At 41.8% G+C, this 13,089-nt stretch overlaps 1 protein-coding gene across 2 annotated transcripts in view; it reads left to right on the top strand.

The window, feature by feature from the left end:
- The window catches only part of rgl1 (ral guanine nucleotide dissociation stimulator-like 1), a 39,299-nt gene extending 27,498 nt beyond the window's left edge, over nt 1–11,801 (top strand). For both annotated transcript variants that reach the window (XM_088426355.1, XM_088426356.1), the window contains 16 exons: nt 1,324–1,532; nt 1,664–1,738; nt 1,828–2,018; nt 2,791–2,915; nt 2,988–3,203; nt 3,266–3,369; nt 3,456–3,540; nt 4,864–4,953; nt 5,064–5,150; nt 6,508–6,540; nt 6,623–6,744; nt 8,193–8,282; nt 9,320–9,503; nt 9,604–9,855; nt 10,492–10,606; nt 10,690–11,801. In XM_088426355.1, the coding sequence (XP_088282481.1) occupies nt 1,324–1,532; nt 1,664–1,738; nt 1,828–2,018; nt 2,791–2,915; nt 2,988–3,203; nt 3,266–3,369; nt 3,456–3,540; nt 4,864–4,953; nt 5,064–5,150; nt 6,508–6,540; nt 6,623–6,744; nt 8,193–8,282; nt 9,320–9,503; nt 9,604–9,855; nt 10,492–10,606; nt 10,690–10,877 (2,166 nt within the window). In that variant the 3' untranslated portion in view covers nt 10,878–11,801. The remainder of the gene's footprint in view (nt 1–1,323; nt 1,533–1,663; nt 1,739–1,827; nt 2,019–2,790; nt 2,916–2,987; nt 3,204–3,265; nt 3,370–3,455; nt 3,541–4,863; nt 4,954–5,063; nt 5,151–6,507; nt 6,541–6,622; nt 6,745–8,192; nt 8,283–9,319; nt 9,504–9,603; nt 9,856–10,491; nt 10,607–10,689) is intronic.
- Nucleotides 11,802–13,089: the final 1,288 nt, after the last annotated feature.

The following is a 13,089-nucleotide window of genomic DNA, read 5'->3' as shown; positions in this document are numbered from 1 at the left end:
GGCCCTTGCGCCAGCTCCCTGTGAGGGATAAGTGTTTTTCTGGACTTGTTATCAGAGGGGAGTGCTGGGGGAACTGGGGCGGCGGAGAAAGAGGAGGAGACGGGGTCTGCTGTGATTAAAAGCAGATTGGAACTTTTCCTGCCCTCGTGCGCTAACCTCGCTGAGCTCCCGCCCTCCTCCTTCCCTTTCTGTGCCACTTTTTCTTCTTCTTCGTCGACAAGTCCCTCCCGGACGCTCTGCAACTTCATCTCAAGTCACAATAGTAGGACACATCTGGATTAGTAGCGGGGAAAGAATATAGGTCAGGATTCTTCCTCCCTTTTTGTATATGCTTGTTTTCGATAGGATGACATCATCCGTTTCACTACCAAAACAAACGGCAGACACGACACGGCGGAAGTTGGCGGCGCGATTCAGTGACTTGAGTCCAATTTAATCAGGGCTCGAAGACTCAGACTCCAAGGAAAGACTCGTTTGACTTGACTCAAAAGAGACCAAAGGGGGGAGGTCCAACATTTGGATTGAATGATTATTATTTTGATCAAAATGAAATAAAGATTATATTTATTTATTCATCTACATATACGCAACACATATTGAAATGAATTGGGGTGAAACAAATGCTACTTTGCTCATTTTGAACTCTTTCGGTGCTATGGACAAGAATTCCCGTGTTTTAAAATACTTATGTTGTGTGTTAATGACGAGAAATTCCATCAAATACGTTTTTTTATGAAAGGGTAGCTGACACCCTTGATGAGTGCTTTTTTTTTTTAATATTAAGCCAATTGAGCACTGTAGTGATGCACTGTGACCATTGGATGGCAGTGTTGCTCAAGGTGGGGAAGAAAGCCATACATACTCCACACCCATTACAGACTTATAATTCTAAGTAAGAAATGGAAATCAATCATGATACCAATCATGATATTTTTTCAACCTTGAGATGAGGTAAAACGCTAAAAATCAACTGGCACTTTTCCAATAATGCTTGGCGCTGAAAGAGTAAAAATGAATCACCTGATTCATCTGGTTTTTTTTTTTCCTAGTATTTTGCCTGTGACGAAAGAATTTTCTCATTGAGTGCCATTGACGCCTATAGACGTCAAAGATCCATTTTTTTTACCCTAAAGTCTAACATTCATTTTATTTTGCCTGGCAGTTGAATGAATGATAAGGTTTGGGATGATTTAAAGCCATACACACTCAAAGTCACACATACTCCAGAAGGTTGTGAGGATGTCAACTCCAAGCAGACAAAAAGAATGTGCGAAGAACGCTACGCAAGCAAATGAAAACTGTTTTTGATTGTGCGCGATTTAGGCCGAGGGCGACCGTTTGCCGCCCGGCCACACGGTGAGCCAGCTGGAGACCTGCAAAATCCGAAGTATCCGCGCCGGGACGCTGGAGCGCCTGGTGGAGACGCTGCTGACGGCCTTCGGCGACAACGACCTGACGTACACGTCCATCTTCCTGTCCACCTACAGAGCCTTCGCCAGCACGCAGACGGTACTGCGGCTGCTGCTCGACAGGTATTTTGCCTCGCTCGGACACGGGCCGCTTGAGAGTTTGATTTTTTTTTTTTATTGTGGTATCTCAGGCGGACGCGGAACGTAACCAGAATGTGCCATCACTTTTATTGACAGTGGCGTTTTTGTTGCAGATACGGATGTACGGATGAAAAGGAGCCAGGTGCCAAAAAAAGCCAAATGTCTGAAACCAGCGGAGCCATCAGAAAGTGAGATTTTTTTTTTTTTGGACTTTTAGCTCTTTTTTTCGCTGTCTAAGACTCCGAGTCTGAAAACATCCGTCCCCGTCCCCCCACAGTGCCTTAGCCTCAATCCTGCGAGCCTGGCTAGACCAGTGTCCCGAAGATTTCCAGGAACCTCCAGACTACCCCTGCCTCCACATGTTGATGGACTACCTCCGCAGGGCCCTGCCCAACTCAGAAGCCCTGCGACGCGCCGAGGGGCTGCTGGAGCAATTGCGGGTCCAGGCCAGTCTGGACGAGCCAGACGGTAGGCGTCGGTCAACGTGTTCAAAGATTTGGGATCTGGTGTCAATCGCCTGTTCCGTTTTTCCACCGCTCCTCTGTAGACATTGGTATCGGGTCGATACCTGGCCTGGTTCGAAGCTATCAGTACTTTTGATGGGATGGCAGCTGATGTTAGCATTAGCCAATCTCTAGGCGCAGTTTTTGCAGAAATAGAAAAAAAAATGTTCAAACGTGTTCAGTAAATGAAATTTGAAAGAAATTATGATATTGAAATAGGTACGTCTAATTTTTAATATTTTTATTGGCAGGGGATGTTGTGTAGAAGCACTAGTGGTATCTGTACTTGGTATCAGAAATGTGTTGTGTACTCGTATTGGTGTATGTTATAGGGTTTTACAATCAGGATTTTGCAGCCCAAAAATACCACTGAAAGCCAATCCAAAGAACAGTTTGTAATTCAAGCAATTGATTCAAAGACAACATTTGAATATAATTGCTGTCCGTTGAAATGCATTTGAACAAAATGATACTAACTAGATCATAGAAATTCACACTGATGAATATTCAACACATTCGTTGAAAATACCGGTGAAAAAATACAATGTAACTAATTAACAATATAACATCTTATTGTCACCCAATGACTACTTTTGTATAAAATGCAAAATACCTATCTATTATATGATCTGTATAAACTCTTACAAATTGTATGAAAACTGTTTTTGCAATGCAATCAAGTGTTTTGTTTTTTTTTTATTTATAATTTTAATGAAGCGAAAATTCTTTCATTTCAGCTGGGTTCCACAGCAATAGTTCCTACTGCCTCGGCGAGGAAGACGAAGCTGACGCGGAGGTCCAGGAAGACTTCTTGTCGTTTGAGTCGGACCTGGTGGCCGAGCAGCTCACCTACATGGACGCGGTAAGCGCACGCCAACGCGACCTTTGAAAAGGGGAAACGGGTACCTTAACCCCGTTTTTGCTCCGCCCTCAGCTGCTGTTCAAAAAAGTAGTACCCTACCACTGCCTTGGCTCCATTTGGTCCCAGAGGGACAAGAAAGATAACAAGCACAGCGCCCCCACCGTGCGGGCCACCATCACGCAATTCAACGCCGTGGCCGCCTGCGTGGTCAGCACGGTTCTGAGGCACCGGCAGATACGGCCGCACGTCAGGGCCAGGGTCATCCAGCGCTGGATCGACATCGCTCAGGTTTGTTTGGACGCCGGCCGCCCATTCTCCGCAAAAGCGTCACCCCCGTCGTCTCCTCGCAGGAGTGTCGCATCCGTAAAAATTTCTCCTCGCTGAGAGCCATCGTGTCGGCGCTGCAGTCCAACCCTCTGTACAGGCTGAAGAAAGCGTGGAACTGCGTACACAAGTAAGCGTCCTCATCTAGTTTGGAATCGAATCAGGACGCGGCTGACGTTTGGCGTGTTTTTCTGACTTGTGCCGGTCGCGCCGCAGGGACAGCATGCAGACGTTTGAGGAGCTGTCGGACATCTTTTCCGATCACAACAACTACCTGACCAGCAGAGAGCTACTCATGAGGGTGAGGATTTGTTTTTTTTTTTAATAATAATAATAACTATAACGCGACACAAGATATCAGCTTTAGACATTTTTCTTTTATTTAGGACACTGGAGATGAGCAAAATTAAAAAAAAAAAAAATCACATGAAGAAATTATGCTACGTTCAAAGCCAGTAGGAACTTTCAACGTCCCATTCAAGACACCCCATTAAAACAATGGCAGTTAGCTTGTGTTTTAAAATACATTTCCTCACATCCTCAACTTTTTTTTCATACCGCCTGTGGAAAATGTTTTTAGCCGAACGACCCGTAACCAACGCACAACATTTTTAGAAGGAAAAAAAAAGAACATTTTGCCACCCGTGTCTGATTTATGAATTTTTAGTGCTTCTCAATTATTTTTTGCACCCCCCCCACTTGCGCGTTGACTATAAATAAGATTAAACAAAAGAAGAAAAATCTATATAAATCAACTTTCAACAGATGTTTACTACTTTTTTACAGTGTTTATACAGGTTAGTCCAAAACTGAAACATTTAAAAAGTGCATAAAAGTGACTGAAATTAAAAAAATTTATATATATTTATTTATTTATTTATTTATTTATTTTATTTATTTTAATTTATTTTATTGTAATTACCCTTCACTTTGCAAACACAAAACTGTTTCCCTGGGGTCATCTGCGGCTCCCCCCCCCACCCCCCCACCCATGGGGGCCCGCCCCATTAGAGAGCAACATTTTTCGTGGTATCGCTAGGTGTATACTTTCTGCAACTCAAGAAGAGAATTTATATAATATCTGTTTTATTCTTGCAAAATTGCATCACTAATGATATTGCGCATTCGTATTAAACTTCACAAAAAGAGTACCTTCATATTCCAATTAATTTGCTCTTAACTAGAAAAGAAAGCTGCACCGTTCCTGCTAGGGCACAGACTGTATGCAGTGATAGTTAAAAAAATAAATCATGTGAGCCTTGTTTGAAACCGAGTACCAGTAAATGCAACATTTTGACATCTCTCCATTAGTGCACATCCATCACATTTTTATTTCGGGTCTCCTCAATATAGTATGCAGCATGTCCAATATAAACAGCGTGATCTTTAATGACCCCCCCCAAGGGACTAATAAAGGCTTTCTCCGCGTCTTCATAAACTTTCTGTTGACCGCGCATTCACTTAGTGATCACTGGCCTCCCGCTATAAAGTCAGTCATTCCGCCTTAAAAGAGAAGCGAGACTTGACGCCCCCCCCCCCCCCCCCCCCCCCCCCCCCCCCCGTCACAAACGTTTTGAATTTCCATGACCGAGGCTATTTTCTCCCTCCCCGTCGGCCCCCGCAGGAAGGTACTTCAAAGTTTGCCAGTCTGGAGAGTTGCGCCAAGGAGCATCAGAAACGCACTCACAAGAGACTCCAGCTGCAGAAGGAAATGGTGAGACAAAGGCTGGAAGTTGCGGCTAAAAGCGGACTTTGCGGGATATTTTGGAACCCGCGCCGTAGGGAAAATTCCCGTGAATCAGGACGTGTGTTTTTCCTCCATAGGGAGCCATGCAGGGAACCATCCCTTACTTGGGGACCTTTCTGACCGACTTGACCATGCTCGACACGGCGCTTCCTGACCTAGTCGAGGTACTGGGCTTGCTTTGCAGTTTTGCAACTAGTGGTAAATTAGAAAAGACATTTTTCATGCTATCCCAATGACATTTACTGTCAATTTAATAATAAAATGAGGAGAATTGCATGTTTTGTGTTTTAAAATGAACGCCTAGGATAGTCAGCTTAGCTTAATGCTAGCAAAGAATAGAAACCACCATAGACAGGCTAACGAATAGTAATATGTTGAACTGCTGTTATGTTTTTCATAATTATTTGATGAACACGTAGACCAAAGGTGTCAAACTCAAGGCCCGGGGGCCGAATCCGGCCCGCCACATCATTTTTTGTGGTCCGCCAGATGCTGATGACTTCATGTTTCTGAGTAAATTTGCCGAAATTAAAAAAAATAAATAAATAAACGATATTAAATTGTATTACAATTGAATAAAGATCAAATTAAAAAAAAACAATTAAAATAAGAAATAAACATTATAAATATTAAAAAATTAAATAAAAAAAATACAAAAAAAACACACACCCAAAAAAATGAAACGACATGCATTTTTTGCTACCAATCCCCCTTTTGAACAGTTTTTTTCTGGCCTCTTATTTGATACATGTTCAAAGATCATATTCCACTTAACCCATAGAAACTATAACCACAATGCGGCCCACGATAAAAATGTTTGACACCCCTGAAACAATTATTGCAGGCACATATTTTTCATCAAAAAACAACCTAATACACATTTCCCTCACATCTTTAAAGTCTCCAAAGCTATTTGATTCATTCATTTAAAAACAAGTCCTTACTGTCATTAGAACGCACAATAAGTAGTTGTAAATGCTTTCACGTTTTCAAATCAAAATAAACAATAGTCTTGAAATTCATTAGTCATTTACAATCAACTTTGGGCAACTCTTTTTAAATGCTGTTTAAATGCTGTTTCATACTTTTAATATGTTCTCATAATGCACATTATTATATAGCGTGTTTTACTTATTAATAAAAAAAAAGTACATGTTTTGAGCTACGGGCGTAATCGTAAAGTGAATTATTTCATTTCATTTTCCATTGATTTCAATGGGACATATTTTTGTCGCGAGGAGCACTATATTGGGCTCGTGCAGGCGTACCTAATGAAGCGTCCATCCGATTGTTTCGTCAACCGTGAGCGTTCGCAAATACGCACACGGCTTGACATCAGAGCCAGCCGCCGTCACAAAGCGGGGCGCCATTTTCCGAGAGCGCGCGTGAGGAATTTGCGGTCGGCCGGCCGGCCGGCGTGTGTGAGTGCGCGTATGCGCGGCCTAATGCTGTTTGCCTAAGTCGGCCGGCGTCATGTGACGTGCGGGGGTCCTGACAGCGCCCTCTTTGTGTCCTCCGCAGGGGGGTCTCATCAACTTCGAGAAAAGACGAAGGGTAAGCGCTACGTCCGTCGCGGCTGGCGCGAGGGGGATCCTGCTCGAAAGTGCGATTATTCAACCCGCCTTTGACCGCGCAGGAGTTCGAGGTGATGGCCCAGATCAAGCTGCTGCAGTCGGCCTGTAACAGCTACTGCCTGACGCCCAATCACGTCTTCCTGCGCTGGTTCAAGAGCCAGACTCAGCTCAGTGAGGAGGAAAGGTAACGGAGGATTTAAACACCCGTCGTCGCTTTCTTTGCACAACTCTGCAAACACCGTAAGCGCCATCGCCGTCTGGGCTACCGATTGGATGCGCCTAGGAATGTCTTTGAAAAAAAAAAGAAAGAAAGAAAACTGTATGTACAGTGAGGCGTTTTTTTTTTTTTTTTGCATTCAGGATCAACTCGATAGATGTGATTATGGGAACTATGTTATTAGAGTGTATGGTATAACCCCTCAAATCACAAAAATGTTTAAAAAAAAAAAATTGGTAGTATTTTTTGGACCAAAAACGCAACTTTTTTCTCATGATTTGAGCCCTGCGGCCTGTAGTCCAATGCTGCTTATCTGCAGGTTTTTTTTTTCCTCACTGACTATGCAAATGTGTGTTGTTGAAGGTGTCAATTTTAAGGCTTTGCTGAAAAAGAGTTTTAAAAATATGAAAACGGTGTATAAGTTGAATGGGATTTTGTGACGTGAAAATGTTAGATATACTGATGCGATGTATAATCCGGTGCGTCTTATCCGTTCCTAAAATTGATTTTTTTTTTTTTGCTCATTTTTTGTTGCAGCAGCTTATATACCGAAAAATGCGATACTTAGCATTTGATATTAGGGTTTCATAAAAAGTGGATAAAATCTCCAGTGGAAAACAGGAAAGACAACATTCTTAAAATATTGAGAAAAAATGTCCGTGCTAACATAAAATGCAAAACACAATAGATGGGCGAACGTAAAGTAGCATAGATCAGGGAGGGGCAACTAGCGGCAAGCCTGAAAAGACACAAAGTGATATTTAGTTTATTCAAATGAAAAAAAAAATTAAATTCTACCACGAAAAACAGGAGAAATTACCCCATAATTAAAAACATATAAACTAAATACAGGAATGAAAGATAATATTGATAGGGGAAAATCTACAAAGATTTAGAGGCTGACTTTTTTTTTTAAGTTGCAATATCAACATTTGCCACTAGATGGCAGACATGGCTTAGTTGCACTTAAACCACATTATTCAATGTGAGCAGTCCTAGTAATATTTTATATTACTATATTTTATATATGAATATTATTTTTTTATATTATTTATTGGTCAGAGCAATTTTTATCATGAATTCCACTCAACAAAAAAGATCGCAGGATCACATTTAGGCCTTTCGCGTTAAGCAAAATCATTCTGGTATTGAGTTTTTTTTTTTTTTTTGCACTTCAAAATCAAGGCCGCGCAATGTTGTTGTCACTTTTTCTTACCAGTCGGGGTCTCCGCTCCGCCGGAGCTCTTTTGTCGTCATCGTTTAGACAACAATGAAACTAGCGCATGAGGTCACGCTAGCCGAGCGCTCCCATTGTGGGCGCGCACAATGCGGTATTCTTCACGCGGCGCTCTGACGCGTCGCGCCTCCGCCGGAGTCCCTTTACGACCTTAACGATGACCTTTTCTGATTTGCAGCTACGCCCTGTCGTGTGAAATCGAAGGCCTCGGCGATAGCAGCCCCACGTCGCCCAAGCCCCGAAAAAGCATGGTCAAGAGGCTCAGCCTGTGAGTGCATCGCAGACATATTGATTTTACCTTTTTTTATTTTCCTTTAACACACTCGCAACATCTCAAACCCGTTTTTGTTAAGGTTTCCTATGATGTGCATAAATATTAATATTATTACAGTATGCAGTGCGCATCAAATTGATGGATAATTTAGGGACAAATTTGATTTTTTTTTTAATTTAAGGAAAGTTGCTATTAATCTGTTAGCATTTATTACAGATGACAATTCGAAATAGTTTAGATTGTACGGATGGGCCTAGTACCAATACGTAATATCATTATTATCTTATTTCAAGGTATCGTTATTACCAGCAGCTGGCTTGGAGCAGTTTTATGATCGCAAAGTAGAAGTTAAAAGAAGAGAATATTGCCATCAATTCAAATACATTTAATGACTCTATTTTGATTTAATTTAATAACGTTTTAAGGGAATTATGCCATATTGGTTTTACTTTAAAATGTTTTTTTTTTTAATACCAAAGAATAATCACGTGAATCAGAAGTGTTGTTGGTATCAGTACTTGCTATCGAGTCTGGAAAGAAAATTGGAATCAGCCCCAGATTTTAATAAGCAGCATAGAATTTGAATTTGCTTTTGTGGGACACCTAAAATGATGCGTTGGACCAGATGTGGCCCCCGGGCCTTGAGTTTGACCCCTGTGCTTCAAGCTTTTTAATGTCACTCTAATTTGCCAAATTACAAATGAAATAAGGAGAAAATTGCCACAATATAATACAATTATAAATTATGCTATCATTTTTGTGGCGGGTTTGTGAATCAAAAGTATTGCTGGTATCATGGAAATTGAATTTGCTTTGTTAGAGATCAGTCGCAATATGTGTTACGTTGGCGCCCTCTCGTGGCATAAGAAGGAATTTGCTGTCTATGTAAGTTCAGTTCAAGTTCAATGCATTTGCATCTCATCTTTATGACATGTCTTAAAAAAATGTCTCACGTTTTATTTCACTTTTATGCGCAATATATTTTGAATGGAATAATGATTGAGCAACGCATGGCAACATGTTGTTTGCAGGCTGTTCCTGGGGGCGGACAGCAGCGCGTCCAGTTCTCCGGTGCGAGAGACGCCGCGATCGCCGCCGACGGCCGGCAGCTCGGGGGAGAGCATGGACTCTGTTAGCATGTCCTCCAGTGACTCCGGCGGGCCCTCGGACATCGAGGGACTCACCCCCACTCACGGCGCAGGCGCCCAGAATAAGGTGGACACCGGACGTTATGAGAATCCGAATCGAGATCGGAACGATGGTGCGTTTGGGGGTTAAAAAAAAAAAAAGTAACAGCGTGTCCGTGCGTTTTCAGCTGTCCGAGTCGTCTTCTTGCACTTCGCTCCATTCCATGGACACGGGGTCATCCGGCGCGAGCGTTTCCGTGACGCCCGTGTCGCCGTCACTCCCGGGCCCCCCGTGCACCCACCGGCGCTCCGTGTCCCTCACGCCCTTGTCGCCCTCCTCCCCCGGGCAAACGCCGGCGTACAACACGCAGGCTCAGGACGCTTGCATCATCCGAGTCAGCCTGGAACAAGGCAACGGAAACCTCTACAAGAGCATACTGGTAAAAATCCTCAATTCCCACGGAATTTTTATGCACATGTATGTGGATGATTTATTTTTTTAATGTGAAAAGTATTTATACTTAAGACAAATATTACTGCAGTACACATATTTACCTCAATCTTAAATGATTAAAGCTTATTCCGTAACTGTAGTGTTGTCCCTTTCCGTTCCCATTCTTTTTGAATGTGCTCTCACAGAGAGCCGCGGTTATATTAGCGGCGCCCGGAAGTCGAATTAAAGTGAAGCCTGTAGCTGACCAAACATGATAACACTTGAAATTCCAATTTAGTAGAAAAAAAATCTCAGGAAGAGATTTACAATGCTCTGCAAGCAGCTCCAATTCGGTCAGAGCGTGTGTGACTGAGGAAGCACGGCTCTCGGGCACGCCTACAAGACACGTGATTGGCTCCTGGCGCATCACCTATACAGTTCATGAATAAGCACCTGGAATTGAATTTCTTTGTTTTAATAAAACGTATAAACACGTCCTTCGGATTGAAATAGCTCAAGAGCTCAACCTCGGCTAGTTTTGTTAGCCCATCTCCAGCATTTTGCATTGTTTGTGTTAGCAGTAAGCTAGCAGACTTTGGTAAGACAACATCATTGCTGACTTTTTTTTTTTTTTTTTTGTCAGCTGACAAGTCAAGACAAGACTCGGGCGGTAATTTCTCGAGCCATGGCCAAACACAACCTGGAACAGGAACCGGAGGACACCTACGAGCTGGTGCAGGTCATCTCCGAAGACCGAGGTAAGGCCTCCGAGTCTCGTTTAGTTTTTCTCGTCCATTCGAACACGTTCCGACGTTCTGATTGGTCCCCCCCCCCCCGGCAGAGCTGATCATCCCGGACAACGCCAACGTGTTCTACGCCATGAACACGTCGGTCAACTTCGACTTCCTGCTGCGGCCGCGCGGTTCGGCGCCGCCGGTCCAGATGCGCGTGCGCTGCAGCTCCACGCTGCCCCGGACGCATCACCACCGCTCCAGCTTGTCGCTCCGACTCAGCAAAGTCACACTGTGAAGACAACACTACCCCGGGACGCAAAATGGACCCCCCCCCCCCCCTTTAAAAAAAAAATGGAGTCAATAATAGATCCTCATGGTAAATAATTCCATGCGGAGTACTATGGACTAACTCAAGTGTTAGACTGCTGTGACCCATGATGCCTGATGAAGAAATGGTGGAGGAAACAGCATCCCCTGGTGGCCCCGTTGCCTTACTGCAAGTTGGATTTGCACTTTGAATCAAAAAAAAAATGTTGAGCCTGTCTAAAGCTCCTTAGTGCCAATAACAGTATTCTCTTAGCGTTGTTATTTTTGTTATTAATAATAACATTATTATTATCGTTAATGTCATCATAGATAAACTTGGGTCCTACAACTGTCGAAATATGAGCAGGACTATGTACATGTAAGAGCGATTGTAAGGCGTTTGTGTGAGAGGAAGAATAATTGAATGTGAGCCTGAGTGTGAGTAGTGTGAAGAGTGTTTGTGAGAGAGGCTAAAATTGTGAGCAATCGAGAAATGTGTGAGAGTGATATGCAAAAGTGGCTACACGTGAGAGCGCGTTGTGAGAGAGTGTGGACGAATGTGTTGGTTCAATACTGTGTATGAGAGGAAATAAGTGTCAGTTGTGTGAGATTGCGAGCCAAATGACGAATGCCCGTCGTGCATTTTGATTGGTTCTCCTGGATTTAGCCTCTTTTCTATTGGTTGGTCCTCTTCCTGTTGCACTTGGCTCAAAACGCCATATGTGGAGGCTGACAAGATGTGATTGAAATGATATCAGGAAGACGGAATTAAAAAAAAAAAATGTGAAGCCTTTGCTAAACCTCCACAGCAGCACTCATCAAACTTTGGGCGGAAAATTCAATTGTTCATTGCCAAAGATTATTCCTCCTTTACCTGAACAAATAAATTATTCATCATTCATTAACAAACATACTTTTTTTTTTGTATTATTGCCTTACACCACAAGCTGGTTAGGATAAGTCATTTCTTATGTGTTTAAATTTTCTTATGGTTACATTTATAAGTGGATGTATACACAAATGTATAGTAGTACATATAGATAAGTGTATATACACGTACATTTACACATAAGTATACATTTGTATATGTGTACATAATAACACATTTATTAGTGGACGTTTACACAATGTATTCATAAATGTATACACTTATGTGTATATTCACATATACATATATTTGTATGCACATATTTATACTTGGATGTATGCACAAGTGTGTACGCACGTATACATATATTTGTATAAGTGTACATATACACATGCATGTATAGGTGGCCGTATACATAAATGTAAGTGTATGTATACAAATAAATTTTGTAGGTGAACATATACATATTCATACGCACATATACACATATATATGTATACATGTAGATATACACATTTATTTATAAGCGTACGTATACATGTAATTATTCACGTGTGTAAGCACGTATACATCGTCACTCTCAAAGATACTGGTCTACTATTGGTCGGGGTACGGGTCTTGAAGATGCTGGTCTGCTATTGGTCAGCGCACGGGGTCACAAATATGGCTGCCTAAATACTGGATCTCGTCTTGAGTGCTTTCAATTTCGTATTTTTTGTGCATTTTATTGCTTAATTCAAACTTGAATTGGTCAGCCATGGGTCCCAAGATTGCTAGTGATGTTAAAGAGAGAAGTAAGAAGATGATTTATATGGAAACTAAGCTGGAGATAAATCAAGAAATACGAAGAAAGCTAAGCTAGCCTAGCCTAGGCTACCCTCATTAGGAAATATGGCCATAACAAGCTGTCACCAAAGGTAAATAAATCCTTTCTATATTTTGTTTTATTAATGATGTTATTCAATTGAATACATGTATATTTTACATATATATATGCAGCACTTACAATACTATTTCAATACCAATTTTTACTCTGTATATACAATTTTTAATGTTTTTACCTGGGGTTTTACACGCATTAACTAAATACCACAGATTTGGATTGCCCGCCATACGGCGAATACGCATTACGATCAGAACGGATTTATCTCATAAACCTATTGTATTTGTATATGCACACATACATATTTGTACACACATATACTGTATACCGTATATGTAAACTGTACTGTATACAGTCTATGTTGAGTATACTGTATATAAATGCGTGTATATACATATGCTCATATATTCACACATATTTGAATGTGTATGTCGAGGATACATACGTGTA

The sequence above is a fragment of the Hippichthys cyanospilos genome, chromosome 10 (assembly GCF_059441005.1).
Source record: "Hippichthys cyanospilos isolate Australia breed blue-spotted pipefish chromosome 10, RoL_Hcya_1.0, whole genome shotgun sequence".
In the NCBI taxonomy this organism is placed as follows: domain Eukaryota; kingdom Metazoa; phylum Chordata; class Actinopteri; order Syngnathiformes; family Syngnathidae; genus Hippichthys; species Hippichthys cyanospilos.
This window is presented reverse-complemented; position numbering and strand designations above follow the sequence as displayed.